Source organism: Stigmatopora nigra, chromosome 13 (assembly GCF_051989575.1).
Source record: "Stigmatopora nigra isolate UIUO_SnigA chromosome 13, RoL_Snig_1.1, whole genome shotgun sequence".
Lineage (NCBI taxonomy): Eukaryota > Metazoa > Chordata > Actinopteri > Syngnathiformes > Syngnathidae > Stigmatopora > Stigmatopora nigra.
The window spans coordinates 4,964,729-4,980,508 of NC_135520.1; the positions used below are offsets into that span (position 1 = coordinate 4,964,729).

Below are 15,780 nucleotides of genomic sequence, written 5' to 3' on the forward strand. Positions count from 1 at the left end.
CCTAACAAGCCTGATATTTTATTATTATTATGATTATTTATGCATTTATTTATTTGAGAAAAAGGAAAAGGAAAACGCAAAGTCTCGATTCAAACTGCTAACCTCGGAACTCTGACGTGGGCGTGCGCATCACTTGATCATCATAATTGTAATTAAAAGGCGTATTTTCATTCATGTTGTGGAGCGTTTTATTAGTTTATTTAGTAAGTATTCATATTTGTACTCGTTATTTGAGTCATATCGTCTTTATGTCGTTGTTTTTTTGTAAATAATACAATTAAATGTCAATCAAATAAAGCATGGGTGCCTTTATTTTTCATATTAATAAATGTCTAATTAATACATTTAGAGATTGGAATGTACGCCACATTTAATTCGGCGTCTCCAATAGTAACAGACGCAACACAGCAAAACTGTTGCGGTGTTAGAAGAGTCCATTCCTCTCTCTAAACACCCCTCAGTTTTGCCTACTTAGTTTGTCCCGCGGTACTTCCTCCATTCCATTCCGAGTGTTTGACCCGCTCCCCCTTCCGCTGACAGGCAGCTGTCACACAGCCAACATGTTGTCCCGCTCCCGGTGTCTCTCCAGGAATATCGGTCGATCTCTGTCCGTATTCCGTCAGGTAAGATAAAAGTCATAATAATATCAGGAGCATGATACTTTCGATTGATTTTACCCGGATGGGCATTGCTGTAGCCTCACCCATCGCTAGCACTAGCATTCGCTTTGCAGGCCACGAAATAGGCCGTAACATTGTGATCCAAGGACAGTGTGACATCTTGGCTTTTAATACATTGTACATGATCTGATGAAATCTACAATAATACCATCAATGTATGCTATCTGTGTCACCATAAAATAGTGTTCACTCTCAAGATTTCGCGGAAACATTGAAGTTAAACTTTGTATTACTTGTGTGTTAGCAGTGACAATGCTATTGCTATCTCATCATATGCGTGTGTTGTTATTGAGGTTGAACTTGCCTTTTAACTTGACAAACCTATCTAGATTATGCTTTTACTAATATGGATATTGATTGTCGGAATGTTAAGGTACACGTATTCTAAAACAAACAGATCGATGTTAAAACAACTTGGAGAAATGCTTATTGATTAAAGTCATTTAGATATCAAGGCATTGTAAAAATAAATAAAATCCAACTAATAAAACATGGCGTACACTGGGGTTGTCTTTGAGACTGTCAGTAGGGCCCCAAGTCTAGAATTTCACCTTTGACCCTGGGTTCTATTCCTGCAGTTTACTCCTATTGCCTTATAGGTTGTTTCCCAACTGACAGCACTCATCAAATCTGGTGCATATTGCATTGCATACACTTGCACTTTAGTTATTATAAATTCTGTGGGAGAGCAAACTTCGAGCATATGCAGATTGAATAGTTGGGGATGTCAGCAAATTGGTGCCAATATAAAAAAGATGAAAAAGAGTTCACCTTATGCTCTTATTTTACCATGACTTATCTTTTCACAGGGAAATGTGTTGACTCGCAGAGGTGCTGCAGGTATGTATAACCTCCAATGGTGTGCTTTATGGGTATTGTTACTTTCAAGTTATTAACAGCTTTTTTTACCTTTTGTCCACAGTTCTATCAACCATCTATCCTTTTCCTGTCAAGAACACTGTGTAAGAGCTCACACAAAAACATCACAGAAAAGCTAAAATAAAGCAAAAAGCAGTGTAGCAATACCATTTGTGCAAATATTTCTATCTTCTGTTACATGATTTTTGTTTGTGTTATTAACTATTGTTAAAGTTGGATATCCTATAGTTTTTAGCCTTGTCTTAGCAAATTTTGGTCCTTTTAACAGATTTTACAAATTAATTTTGAGGCATTGTCCTTATGCAAGTTTCTGGTTTCATTAACAGTAGAACATCTTACTTATTTAATACCTGTTTTAATATTTTCTTTTCTAAAGCAAATCTGATCCACGTTCCAGCGTCTTCCAAATCCAATACTTCAGGACCTCTGTTGCCTACAGTATGTTTTTTTATTTATCTTTTTTTTATTTTTTATTATCTTTTTTTGAACTAAGGACTTAACACTTATATTTATTGAGATACTCTATGCATACAGGGAGGCATACAATGAGAACTAGATTTAGAGCTGTGTTTTTATTCTTGTCTTTGTTGCCTAGGAGATGAAGTCCTCACCATTAAGACCCCTGCCTTTGCAGAGTCTGTTACAGAAGGGGATGTCAGGTGGGAAAAAGGTAACTCTTTTTATCTTTTGCTCATCAGCTACTTGCTAATGTTGGACCGGTGAAGTCATGTTGATAAATTTCAAACAAATTTCTCTTCCCACAGCTGTGGGAGACACGGTTTCAGAAGATGAGGTGGTGTGTGAAATAGAGACTGATAAAGTAAGTAGATGTCACAATAATAATTTAATCAAGTAAAATGGGGTTATCTTGATGACAGTTTGCCTTACCTTCATACATCATCTTCACAATCATCATGGTAATGCCGAGTAGTATAAATCTTTTGTACACAAATTAAGTAAATCTTAGCATCGAATTGGTCTCATTTGGGGAAATAATACTTCTAATGCTAAATCGTCAAAAGAGCAGGATCATACAATCATAAAAAGTTCTAGTAATGAAAATAAGTGAAATAAAACAAGTATAGAAAGAGTATAGGAAAATAATTTTATAAAAACAATGCAAGGAATTAGAAATAAATCTGCTTCAAAAATTAGGGTCTTTATATTTTTCATATATATTTTTAAAATAGTGGAGACAATAATCTGACCCTAAACTGCACATATCAAGTTTTTCAATGTGACAATATGACCATGTACACAAATTAACTCAAGATACATAACAAAAATCTCGTTTTTCTGCTTTTCTTTAGACATCTGTGCAAGTTCCTTCTCCCTCTTCCGGGGTGATCTTGGAGCTTTTGATTCCTGATGGAGGAAAAGTTGAGGGAGGAACACCTCTATTCAAACTTCGTAAAGGCCGTACGTAGAATGACTCCCACTTTATGTGAAATTGGAACGTTTAAAAAAAAAAAAAAAGATTTTGAAGCCTTTCTTTGCTCCCTTGCTTGGACTAATTGGTTTGAGATGTAATTGAAAAACATTCACTTTTAACCTTGCAACTGTTGCTCATTACAAATAATAATACAAAGTAAATTAGTCCCACTAACTTATATTAAATGTAATGATGTTCTTGTCATGCTTTTGTCCTTTTTAGCTGGAGCTCCACAAGCTGCAGAAGCCCCAAAAGCTGAGGCCCCTCCAGCAGCAGACCTTGCACCTCCGGCTGCTCCCACACCTGCACCTCCTACCCCGTCAGCTGTTGGCCCCATTCCCACCACAATGCCCCCTGTACCACCTGTGCCAGCACACGCTATGGACGCCAAGCCAGGTAGCGGCTTGTGTTTTTTTTTTTTTGAGAACGCTTTAGAATGCATTTGAATCATTCTCTGAATATTCTCTGATCCGAACCATTTTTTTTTTGCAGTTGCAGCTATCAAACCCACCTCACCAGTAGCCCCTGTGGATGGAGGAGTGAAGTCAGCCCGCACAGAGAGCAGGGTAAATAGCTAAATAGGGGCGGAATAAGGAGCAAATGATTGTTTAAAGCAGAACAAGGCCTGTTAATAGTTGTAATTTTGTCTTTGGATTCAGGTTAAGATGAATCGCATGAGACTGAGAATTGCCCAAAGACTGAAGGAAGCCCAAGACACTTGTGCAATGTTGACCACCTTTAATGAAATTGATATGAGGTAAGTTACCATGTTATTCAATGATGTCGATTCATCACTGCTATTTTCCTTTTACAGTAGTAGACCGCCAATTGTATCCTTGCAGAGCTAATTGATGATTGCAGTGTGTATTTATGTTATTGGCTTGATCCAATTCTAGAACGGTTCAAACCTTTGGAAACAAATCATTTATGGGATTTTAACAGACTTGGCCAATAAATATATGATATGTAAATTTTGCCACTGAACAAAATATTTTGCCTGCCCATATTCTACTAGCCGGTATGCAACTGTTTGCTTATTCATGTTCTTATTGCGGGTACTACTGTGTTTGTAAGTGCAAATGATACTAACACAAATGGTTATAGATTGGAATCTGCCCAATAGAAAAAGCTTTTTGAAACCCGATCCGTCTCTGAAACACCAGAATGTAAATATTTGGTCATAATTCCTTCTAAAAGAAAGATAAGAAAAGCTAAAACACGGTTTATTAATTTAAAAGGAAATGTTATTGTCTGCCTTTGCCCCCTCCCTGTACTCAAGAGGACACTTTGAGGATTTCTTTCCTCCGTAAATGCGCGGTGTCAGCTTTCGGCTTTTGAAGCTTTTGCAAGTATCCTAATTGAATTGGCATTGACAGTCTGGAGTAAGACTTCCCAGGCTCGAGCTCATCTGAAGCCGAAGGAGGCGGGCAGAGCGCACGGCGGTAGCATCTATGGGGGCCCGCAGGGATTGCCCCCCCCCCCCCCCCCCCCCCCCCCCCCAGAGTGGAAAGGCAGCCTCCACCGATATGGGCTTTTATGACAGCCCAATAAGATTTACACACTCTAGAAAGTGAAGATTTTTATCGCTTCTTCTCTTCTTTCTCAGCGAATCTGTCTTGGGAGGGGTTAATTACATTAGGTGAGAAACCCTAGAACTTTACCACCAGGAAAACAAACAATTAAAAAGAAGAGATAAAAGTGAAAAATGAGGAAAGGCAAAATGATGAACATCCTCAGGTCTATGTATGCGTGAAGTGCAATCATCTGTTATCAATCAGAAGGGGGATCGAGTTCTGAAAATCTACCATATTTAAAAAAATATGAAAATATGTCATGTTATTTTAGTCGAGTCCCACTTTTTTAATGGAAATCATTTTTTTTCCCTCCATAGCAACATTTCAGAAATGCGGAAGACCTACAAAGACGCCTTCCTGAAGAAACACAACATCAAATTGGGTTTCATGTCAGCGTTTGTGAAGGCGTCCGCCTATGCCCTGACTGATCAACCCACTGTCAATGCTGGTATAGACTTTACAACACAAAACTGCTTGGCATCAAACTCTGCTTTTATTTGACTAGTGCCTGCTACAATATGTTGTCAACCCTCAAAACCACTGATTTATTTCCATCAAATGTTTTTACTCTACTTTTCCCCCCATGCAGGACCTACTAGTGAACATTGAAAGCTCAAAGGGGGCAAGGGATTATTTTGACAAGCTAATAGTATTTAACTCTATAGAAACATTTCAAGTTGCATTCTTTGCACTGGCCATCTTTGTTTTCTTATGTGCTGCTTTTTCAATTTCCCAGTCATTGATGATACAACTAAGGAGATTGTGTACAGAGACTATGTAGACATCAGTGTGGCTGTGGCCACGCCAAAGGTAAGTTAAATCATTTTTTTTGTGACACACTCCGAAGACTTGTCCGTCTTTAAAAAATCGTCCTTGTTATTTCTCCCTCAGGGTCTGGTTGTTCCAGTTATAAGGAATGTTGAGGAAATGAATTTTGCCGACATTGAGAAGACCATCAATATGTTGGGTGAAAAGGTTTGTACTTTCTTTTATTTAATAAATGTCGTACAGCACAGTGAACTATTGGATTGTCTTTTGCAGTTCAGTTTTAGGTTTCACATAATAGCAAGGGCTGGCATTCCCTTAAAATTAGAATTTCTGATTTATCATGTAAAAATATTTATCTCAAAAAGTGACATGCGATTAAATGAGTTATCATTTTCGAACTCATAAAATCTTCTGTAATTAATTATTAACACTGACATCCCACCCTTGATAATTATATCAATTTAATGATAATACTCATGTGCTTAATAGAAATAGTGAAATATTCATTACATTGCTTTTTTCTCGATATTCAATATTGTAATTTACTTGCTAAAGTAGTAATTACAAATCTATTCTTAACGATTCAATTTGTGATAAAGATGCAATGCTCATTCAAATTGTAAATTTACATTTGCTTCTAGGCCCGCAACAATGAGCTGGCCGTAGAAGACATGGACGGGGGAACCTTCACCATCAGCAACGGCGGCGTGTTTGGCTCCATGTTCGGCACACCTATTATCAACCCGCCTCAGTCTGCTATTTTGGGGATGCACGGAATATTTGACAGGCCCGTGGCAGTGGCTGGAAAGGTATGTGTTTTCCGTATGTAAATTAGGTATCGAAATGCTTGTCATAGAATAATTACAGTACAAACAATTACTACGGTTACTTTTTTTTTATATTCCAGTTGTCCAAAACAATGCAAATAGATTTTGTATATACAGAAAAATGTTACTGATAGACTATTTAGATACAATATTATAGATAACATAAAAACCTCAAATTGACAATCAAAATAACTAGCAATGTTGTTTAATAAGTTGTCAAAAAATATACAAGTCTTGGTGAAAAAAATGAGCCTTTTTATATTCTTATTTATTAATACACATTAACCCTCATAGTTTTGCAACAGCATGCGTTTGTAGTGTAATTAAAACTTTATTTTAAAAATATATATATTTATTTTTTTATAAAATTTCCGATCTTTTGTTCTACCAATTGGTGCAAGTAACTATTTATTGAGTGAAGCGCTATACCAGGCTTTTAGTCAGGCGGATAGATGACTGGACGAACTTGAAGCTGCATTTTTAGCAGTTCCGTATAACACCACAGGATGGGGCTTTAGTCCACCTTTATGAAATTAGGTGGCCAATGCGTATGTATCTTTCCCACACCTCATGATCAGTTACGCCTTGGAGTTCTTCCACATGCCTCCCTGTATAACAAAGCTGGTAGCACTGTACTTCAGCGACTTGGAGATGAACTTTGCCCTCCATGAATTTACCCCGGGTGGCAGCAGCTAGAAGTGGGAATTGCAATGGGGTGTGCCATATCTCCAATCCTCTTTGTGGCAGCCTTTGAGGTAATCCTTATAGGGGCAAGACAAATGTTTGTAGGAATCAAATTACCATCTGGCCAGAGATTACCCCCATTGAGGAGTTACATGGATGATGCCACAGCCTCCTCAAAGCAAGAGTAGTGTATCTCATAGAACTAACAGTACCATCCGAGGAGGGGATTGAGTCCGCCTTTGAGCGCAAGAAGGCCAAATACTTGGAGCTTGCAGCTGAGTGCCAGGAAACTGGCTGGAAGTGCACTATCTAGCCAGTTGAGTTTGGCTGCCGAGGCTACGTTAGGCTGTCAACAACACCTGCCTGGAGGCAGCCCGAGGAAGGCCACAAAAGAGCTGGCAGAGGAGGCTGGAAAAGGCAGCTTTTGGTTCTGGCTTAGGAGGAAGGACAGGAACAACAGCTAACCCCAACAATAGCTGGAGGAGACAAGAGCAATCAGCTGCAGGGGTTGACAGTGAGACATCTCTGTCACTGCTCTGCCACCAGGAGATGCTCCAGGATTAAAGGAATGAAACATCAAGGAACGATGGTTCCTGGCTGATGCCCCTGCAGCTGACCCATAGGCACTAGAGTAGCGACAGACAGCAATACCAAGCAGGGGGAAAGAACCTGCATGTACAACAACTGAATTGAAAGGGTTCTTTAAATGTCTATGCAAAAATGTTTTTTTAAAAACACGTCAGACTCGAGAACAACAAGAACCTGGGAATTATTGTTGATTGCTCAAACGTGTTTTGTCGTGATGGCACAGGTGGAGATCCGTCCCATGATGTACGTCGCCTTGACGTACGATCATCGCCTCGTCGACGGAAGAGAGGCAGTCACTTTCCTCCGAAAGATTAAGTCTGTAGTGGAGGACCCAAGGGTGCTATTGCTTGACATGTAAGACCCCCGCCAGCCCCGACCAACCAACTGAACTGCCCCACACGACCAGTGACCATACCCGCACATTGGACATAATTATTCTCTAAAACACAGCTGGTTAAAACTCTAAAACATGGATTCATTCATTCTTTGTTTTCTTTGGGGTAAACACTTGGGTTGTGCAATATTAGGTTGGCAGTGATACACGGGTTTGGTATCTTCTGAGGATTACCCAGGTTCTGATCTTTTGATCAAATAGTATATTCAATCATGTATGTTTCCCATATATAATTTTCTAAATACAACGTGTTACTTACTGTGGGATGGCAAATGAAGATTCAAGGTGAATTGTGATGCAACAGTAAGGATGCATTGAAACCAAGGAAAACATGTCCAAAGCTGAAAACTAATTAGAGAATTGATGAGATCTCACAGCAATGTGAAACATTCTCTTTATGTTCTCGTAGAATATTTAAGAAATGTTTTAATAAAAATCTACCTTACTGGAATTGAGTAAGTCTGATACGTTGCAGAGACAATATGCAATGAAAATTGCAAGTTTTATTTGTGGCAAAGTAAAAGCGTCTTATTTGTTGGGTAGAAGCTGTTAGAATTGCTCTAAATATGCATTTATTCTCATTTATATTAAAGGTAAGTGATCAAATTTCAATATTTAATGTTTACATTTAAATCTGCACTTTTTGGACATTATCAGATAGTTGCATAATAGTGTGTAGTGTGTCATCACACCAGTTTCAAATCCTCTCCTTGGCAGAGCTGCTCCAGTTTTTTTAAGCTAAATCACAAATCAAATGGATGACAAGCTTAAACCATTTAACAAACTTTTGATCAATAATGCAAGAAACAGTGTAAAAAGTTGCAATTTCATCCAGTGTCACTTTTAATATTGTCTTATGCCTGTTTTGGCATCAGCACAAAACTATGACCTCGCAAAGTGTATGCTGTGAGATGTCTGATTGACAGTCTATTGCTTTTAGTAAAATGTTGCAAATATTTGCCTGCATTGAGAATGTTCTTGGGTTGTGGCTTGGCGTGACATTGGCAAAAATATTTGGAGTGTAAAATACATTGTCTCGTTTGCTATTTTTACCAAACATGCAGTATAAAGATATAGGTGACCATAAAGATGGTGAAAATGTTAACCGTTTTCATGCATGATGATAATGGCTGTATGTCATCTATATTTAGAATAGTAATGGTAATCAATGACAAAAGTCTCATAATCTGAAGATGTATAGTGATTAACAAAATAATGTATGCTGTTAACTAGACTTCATGGTCATGTGGAAATTAAAAATTAGTTTGGAAACATTTAGAATCCTATCTGCATGACTTTCAAAAGTAAAGTAGATTATGGGCCCGGCTAACAACTCAGAGCCTTCCAGGAGACCCCGCTGAAAAAGGGATGACACTTGATGTCGCTCACACCTCCACCACCGCAACCAAGACGATAGCCCGCGTCAAACTGGAGTAGCTAGAAGCAGAAAGAGGCATAGCCTAATCAAATTTTTCAATTTGCATAGTTGTGTCAATTCCACTTGAGTAGTCGGTAAATCATCTTCATCGTTGGGAACAAAAAAAAAAGACCCCTTTTAGGATAACTGGCAGCTTTTTGTATTGTATTTTCCACACCATAAGGTGCACTTTTTCAATATTTTAAAATTTGTTTTATACATAAGACGCAGTGTTACAAGTGGTAGTGGTGGTGGTAGCATAAGAGGATTGTGTAATACATCCAGTAGATGGAGCTATAGTAGTAGTAATGGTAGCAGTGGTTAGAAATTGTGTTATACATCAACTCTAAGGAGTTGTGCTGAAAGGAATGTTATTCAATGATTAACCAATATTGATCAGTGGATAAGGCGTATCAGATTATAAAGCGCACTGCCGGCTTTTGAGAAAATAGAAGTATTTTAGTTTTGCCGTATAGTGTGGAAAATACGGTAATAGTAGCGGAAAGTGTGTGCATTTCATACTTCGGTGAGAAGGGATGCAGCGGCAGTGCTTAGGTGGTCGGGGATGAGCAGCTGGGTGTGGGAGTTGATTCCTGTTGGGTGGAGCTGCCATAGTTGCTGAAGGGAAAGGAGTAAGAAAATGCATGAGAAAAATAATCCAATCATTTTCAAATAATTAAAATATTGCTGAAAACTTTCCTGTAAGACCTAATTTTCTAAATATAAACAAATTGGCACTTTTTATGATATATTTTTTAGATCTTATTTGATAAAATTGATTTGATTTTCTTTTTTTTTTTAAATCACTTTCCAAAATATTTCATGATAATGGACCTTTTGAATAACTAGTTGGAATTCTTTGTTCAAACATAAAAATAACCAAAGACATTACATTGCAATATTTTGTATTTTAACACACTACTATATTCATTCACTACTATTTCATTCAGTGAAAGATTTCTCCCTTCCAACTTTGGGCTCATTTTTGCTTTTTGAGGTGACAATCCCATTTAAAATTACACCTCAACACACTGTTAATATAGCTATGAAAGTAATTATATATATTTTTCCGTATAACGTACTCAATGCTTGTGTCCATCTCTTACCATTCCTGTGAGAAGTTCAAACAATAAGGCTCCCAAACTCCACCAATCACATGCCTCTGTAGCTCTGAACACTCCACCGATTTCTGTTGACAAAAGCAATGCTTACAACTCATGACAAACACACCTAAATGTCAAGAATAACATTTTGAAACAACTACCTGGTGCACAGTACATCTCTTCCATAGCATCATAGTCGATTTCTGACTGAACCTCACTCCATTGCCCAAAAAACGTCAAGCTCACCTTTCCTACAGAGACAAAGCAAAATATGATTTTGAACAAAATAGTACTTCCCACACACAGTCCTTACTCACCATTGCTGGTTAGGAGAACATTTCTAGGATTGAGGTCTCGACATATGATGCCCTGCTGATGAAGACTCTCCAGGGCCAGTAAGATCTGAGCACCCCATACACGTACTTCAGATTCGGGGAGCCCCCAGCAAGTCTGGTGTTTAGACCTTTCTGAGGATTTGAGCGGTATACGAGGTATGTGGCACCATCCATCGACCTCGATGATCTGGTCATCTCCTTGGACTCCAGTCCTCTCTGGTGAGTCCTCAGTCCTCTTTTGGACACCAAGGAGGCGGGGGGAGTACCAGCTAGAAAAGGATCCCTCCATGGTTGGGGACACTTTTCCTGGACTTAAAAGCTCACAAGCTTCTTCAACACCCTCTCTTACATTAACCGAACTTGTTTCCATTGCAGGCCAGTTCCTCCCCGAGGTGGCCCGTGCTTCCAAGTGACCCGAGAAGACAGCTTGGTCCGTACTCCTGAGGACCACCACTCCGTTATGTTCCTCTGAGGGGAAGCTGCTGGTTTGTTTCACCTCCGGAATTGTAGTCTCACTAGCTGCATTTAAAATAGATCGCTGGGGAACGCTTGGGGCATCCCATGATGCTCTTCCGTGAATTTGTGTTTGACATTGAAGTGGAAGATGCAAAATGGCTGGAGATGAATGATTTGATGTTTTTGGAGGTTTCATTGTTACAAATGTGCTCTGTGAATGACTTGTTAACTTCATGTCAGTATCAGAGACTGCATAAGGGTTTATTTTGTGACCTTTATGTGACGGATCCGCTGCCTTCCAAGCAACTTCAAAGTCAGAACTGCACTCTACTAGTCCAGTTCCATCTTGGTTTTCATTGAGTTCTGACATGACGTCTAGCGCTCGACTGACGCGAGTGCAAGACAGCGGAAGAGTGGGCTTGTCCTGAGTTTGAGATGAGTGCAGACACAAAGTAGGAACTGGCGGATGGATACGAGTCTTGACTTGTGTGTTTGCAGGTCTAGAAAATAGGGTGAGACGCTCGTGGTCGCTGTGGAATGACGCGTCCAAACGAGAATTCTGAAGGCAACCCGTCTCCTCGATATAGGAGTAGGTCGTGCAACTGTCCAGACGGAGCCGAGTCTCATCCCAAGATCTCGGATCGTCCACATCTGGGCTTTCGTCGCTCAGTTTCTGAGAACTGCTTTCTTTGCTAACGCTCTGCTGGTAGTCTGTCCAAATTGTAGGCGAGGTGTAGCTACTCTTCATCTTGATGTTGTGGTGCCCAGATGTGATGCATTCTGGGTGCTCCTTGGCTCGCTCTTTACGCAGTTTGTGGAGTTTTGAGAAAAGCCTTCCACCTTAAGAAAAAAGACACACATGACTTGAAGCAGGCTCTATTGTGTTATTTGTTTTAGATAAATGTAGTGCTTCGTTTATAAATGGTTACGCTTTTTGTGGTGTCATTTATATGCTGGTTTTGGCTATTTAAGGGCGGGCTTGTTTTTTTTTCCTCCCGAGAGTATGAGAAACATCAAATCAATCAGTTTTTCAAATGCAATTAATGTCTTTTTCTTACCTTTGACATGTTCAAGATGGAGGTACACTGTGTCCTCGCTGACGTAATACCTCAGCAGCTTCACCATGTACGGCACTCCTTGAGGGATGATGGTCGGTTGCTCTCGACTTTCCCAGCTGGATTTCATCAGACTCTTCAAAAGAAAATGCAAGACATAAGCATCCCTGGAAGGAATAACATGAATTGCTGTGGTCGTCATTAAAAAAGTTGCAGTGAGAGGTAACAAAATAACCAGTCAGATGTTATCATTAAGTTATTTATTGTAACATTTTAAAAAAATGTAGGGCTAATTTTGCTCATGCAAGGCCTGTGTCAATAATAAATCACCTTAATCAAGTTTTAATTAAATCTGTAAAAAAATAAAAATCCAGTTTTTCCCACCAAAAAAATTCTAGTATATTTTACCCATGTATATAAAAACTTTAATTGGACTAAAAACCATTCAGGATTTTTTTGTATGCTTAATAGATGATCAAAATAATATTTAATCACAGCTTTAAATTAGTAATGAGTTCACCATACATTAATTATTACGCACCTTTACAACAAATGTCTCTTTATTGACCATGCTTTGGACAATTAAGACCTAAACAAAAGAGAGAGAAAAATTCAAGTATTAACAGTTTATATTCAACACTACAGGGATTTCATAGTGGGAAATTAATTTAGATCATGAAATCAACCCTATTTTTATGTATTTTTCAACATTTACCTTATCATTGACGCCCACTACCTTACACATCTCCAAATCTTCCACTGGAGAACTTAAGTGTCTTACCGGGCGGAATCTCAGACTACTGTAGCCCTGGTGATATAAAGCAGAAATATTAATAACAATGAAGCAACAACATTGCCATTAGTAGTCGCATGTTAAGAATAGAAGACTCATAGGCAAAGCTACCATATTTAGTTATTATTCATGAGGAAATTATCACAGAAAAAAATCAGTGATAAACAGTGTTATCATATCAATCATCATTATGGAAAGTTCATACCCCTAAATGAGAATTTCCTTTCCCGAGGTTGTCCTGTAGGTGTGTTATAAAGATTTCCTCAGCTCTCTTCAAATACTGGGTTGTTTTCCTCTTCACTGCTTCTCGACGCTCCTTGTTTGGGTCCACTTGAAGACAAATTTTCTTAGACTTAAATGTGTCAAGACCACTTGCTGTTTGTAGTTACATTTGAAACAAGACAACCAGGACTGACTGAAATGGCAATGTGGAACTTTGCAAGTGGAACTTTAGATATGTAACTTCCTTTTTTTTTTATTCTGGTCTGGAATAGAAGTATATATTAATAGTCAACTAAGAAATTGGTTCAACTATATTATAACTATATTAGGTTTTGGTGTTTGGGATTTTTCCCCTATGTGGCCTGTCCTTGTGATTGTCCTTTGAGTTCAAATCCCTGCTGACTTCCTGATATGTCACTCATCTCATGTGATTCTAATTGTCTCGTCAACCCATGTGTGCATGTTTGAATCCTGTGTCTTTGTCAGTTCATTTTTGGATCATCTGGTGTTCATGCCTGTTTCTGTTGCCTGTTTTTTTGCTTAAGGTGTGGTTCATTTGTCTTAGTTGTTAGTCTGTCACTTTCTCTAGTGTTTGTATTTAAGGTTTTGTTGGTTTTTGGGAATAAGTCTTAGTTTTAAAGTTACATTGGTGCATCCTACCGCCTGTGTCCTGGTTAGAGTTAAGTTGTAGGTTTGGAACTGTGCTTTAATGGTGTACTTGATGTCAGTGTTATGTTTAAAGTGGAACCTATTTGATAACTTAAGTGATTGGTTTGACAAGGAATAATACTCTTGAATATTCATTGTTAAAAATGACCAATCACAAGAAACCACTTACATTGAACGCCATTCAACAGTAAGTCCACACCATTCTTATAATAACTGAAAGATGCCTCATAATCTTCATTGACCTCACTGTCCAGAGCCATGTGAATCTGCTTTGCTGCCTCCACCAAGTAATCACGCTTTGCCATCCTTGACTTTTTTGTGGACAGTCAAGATCCAGTTGGGCCTGAGAACAGTGTGACAAGTCGTTATTGAGTTTTGCAAACATGAAAAAGTGAGTCTTTTTTTTTTTTTTTTTACTTTGGCTTCCTGCTCTCATGAAAAGCTGGACACATATTTGTTTGGTATCACTGAGCCCAGCGTTGTTTTTCTAATGACCTCCACAATGAAGCCTCTGGGACCGAGCATGATGGTCTGGAAATGTGGAAATGTAGAAAATGTTAACTTTCTTTTGTATGCACAGGAAAGGAAATGGAAAAGCCCAGCCCTCCAATTGTTGCTGACTGATGAGTACCACTACTGCTAAATACTACTACTACTACTAATACCACTATTGCTAAATACTACTACTACTACTAATACCACTATTGCTAAATACTACTACTAAAACCACTACTGCTAAATACTACTACTACTACTACTACTACTACTACTACTACTACTAATACCACCACTGGAAAATACTAATACTACTACTACTACTTCTAAATACTACTACTAATACCACTACTACTACTATTACTACGCCTTACAATGTGATTTGCCCTATATAAAAAAATCAAAAGGGTTTCTATATCATCAAACAATTTCCAATCTGTTGTATCATGGCCCTTAACTAGTATGGGCATATAGTATTTGCTACTAAATCTGACAAGCTTAAGCATTGTATCTTTGTAGCATTGGGTTACATTAAGATTTACAGGCTCCTCAGCCATCATTTCCTCTGCATGCATAAATCCAGGGTTTAACATTGCTCTGAAAAAATCAAAATATAAACACATTACTACAATAAAAACCCACAGTTACATACATACAGTTTACCTTACGTGGTAAGGGTGGCCTTATCAGCATCAGCATCCGCAAGTGCATAACACACTCTTCTGAGGAGCAGCAGAGGAGGAGAAATCACAGGCCTGGCCTCTGATAGGCTGATAGAGCGTGATGTCACATTTGGGTACCATTTCACCCAGCACTTCCTTCCCCCACTCTCATCCGGCCAGATGCTGTCTGATTTAAAGAGACAGTGTTGTTTTCGTGCACTAGAGCCTTGTCACTTCTGCTTTTTACCTCTATAAAAGAATTGTGTTGTAGTTCAACAGTAATATAATCCAGAGTATAGCTACTCAAATGATATATCACCTTTATGTGAAACATTCATTATTGGGACAAAGAAGGGTTCATATTCAGACTCCATAATGATGGGTGCTTGGTACCAGATGGAACTGAGCTGCTACCCCATTCTCCCCCCACCCCACCCCCCAGGGAAGGGCAGGATTACAGAGGAGTAGTGGTAACTTTGTATGAGGGAAAGGGGGTAAGAAAGGTGAGTGCAGCAGGCTATATTCCAAAAGAAAAATAGAAAATGTTTAGTGTAAGGAGATAAAAGTGTAGTATTAAATAACTTGCATGGATATTGTTGCTAGCAGTTTTGTTTTGTCTTTCTCTCTTTGACCCTGATGGGTCTTGATATTTAGGCTATAGTGATATGGAAGAGAAACTTGTGTTACCAGATGCCCATTTAACCTGTTGTTCTTGGTTTTACTGTTTTTACTTCAATTAATCTGAAG

The 15,780-nt window shown here is 38.6% G+C and overlaps 2 protein-coding genes across 3 annotated transcripts; one reads left to right on the plus strand and one right to left on the minus strand.

Moving 5' to 3' along the window:
• The first annotated feature begins 459 nt into the window (after nucleotides 1–459).
• On the plus strand, nucleotides 460–8,277 carry dlst (dihydrolipoamide S-succinyltransferase). Its single transcript, XM_077731156.1, has 15 exons — nucleotides 460–623; nucleotides 1,490–1,520; nucleotides 1,603–1,642; nucleotides 1,936–1,997; nucleotides 2,155–2,229; nucleotides 2,324–2,379; nucleotides 2,870–2,978; nucleotides 3,214–3,387; nucleotides 3,484–3,557; nucleotides 3,651–3,748; nucleotides 4,883–5,013; nucleotides 5,302–5,375; nucleotides 5,457–5,540; nucleotides 5,975–6,142; nucleotides 7,656–8,277. Exons 1-15 carry the CDS (start codon nucleotides 561–563, stop codon nucleotides 7,788–7,790), a joined length of 1,374 nt encoding a protein of 457 aa, XP_077587282.1. The 5' UTR covers nucleotides 460–560; the 3' UTR covers nucleotides 7,791–8,277.
• Nucleotides 8,278–8,645: 368 nt separating this feature from the next.
• Nucleotides 8,646–15,124, minus strand: rps6kl1 (ribosomal protein S6 kinase-like 1). 2 transcript variants are annotated; one of them, XM_077731154.1, is made up of 12 exons: nucleotides 15,035–15,124; nucleotides 14,294–14,407; nucleotides 14,046–14,219; nucleotides 13,191–13,315; nucleotides 12,908–13,000; nucleotides 12,734–12,781; nucleotides 12,196–12,328; nucleotides 10,664–11,977; nucleotides 10,508–10,597; nucleotides 10,350–10,432; nucleotides 9,766–9,861; nucleotides 8,646–9,263 (listed from the first exon to the last, which is right to left on the minus strand). In XM_077731154.1, exons 3-12 carry the CDS (start codon nucleotides 14,179–14,181, stop codon nucleotides 9,153–9,155), a joined length of 2,229 nt encoding a protein of 742 aa, XP_077587280.1. In that variant the 5' UTR covers nucleotides 14,182–14,219; nucleotides 14,294–14,407; nucleotides 15,035–15,124; the 3' UTR covers nucleotides 8,646–9,152. The 2 variants fall into 2 exon arrangements, with proteins under 2 accessions (XP_077587280.1, XP_077587281.1); XM_077731155.1 differs by having other exon boundaries at nucleotides 15,040–15,105.
• Between the last annotated feature and the right edge of the window lie 656 nt (nucleotides 15,125–15,780).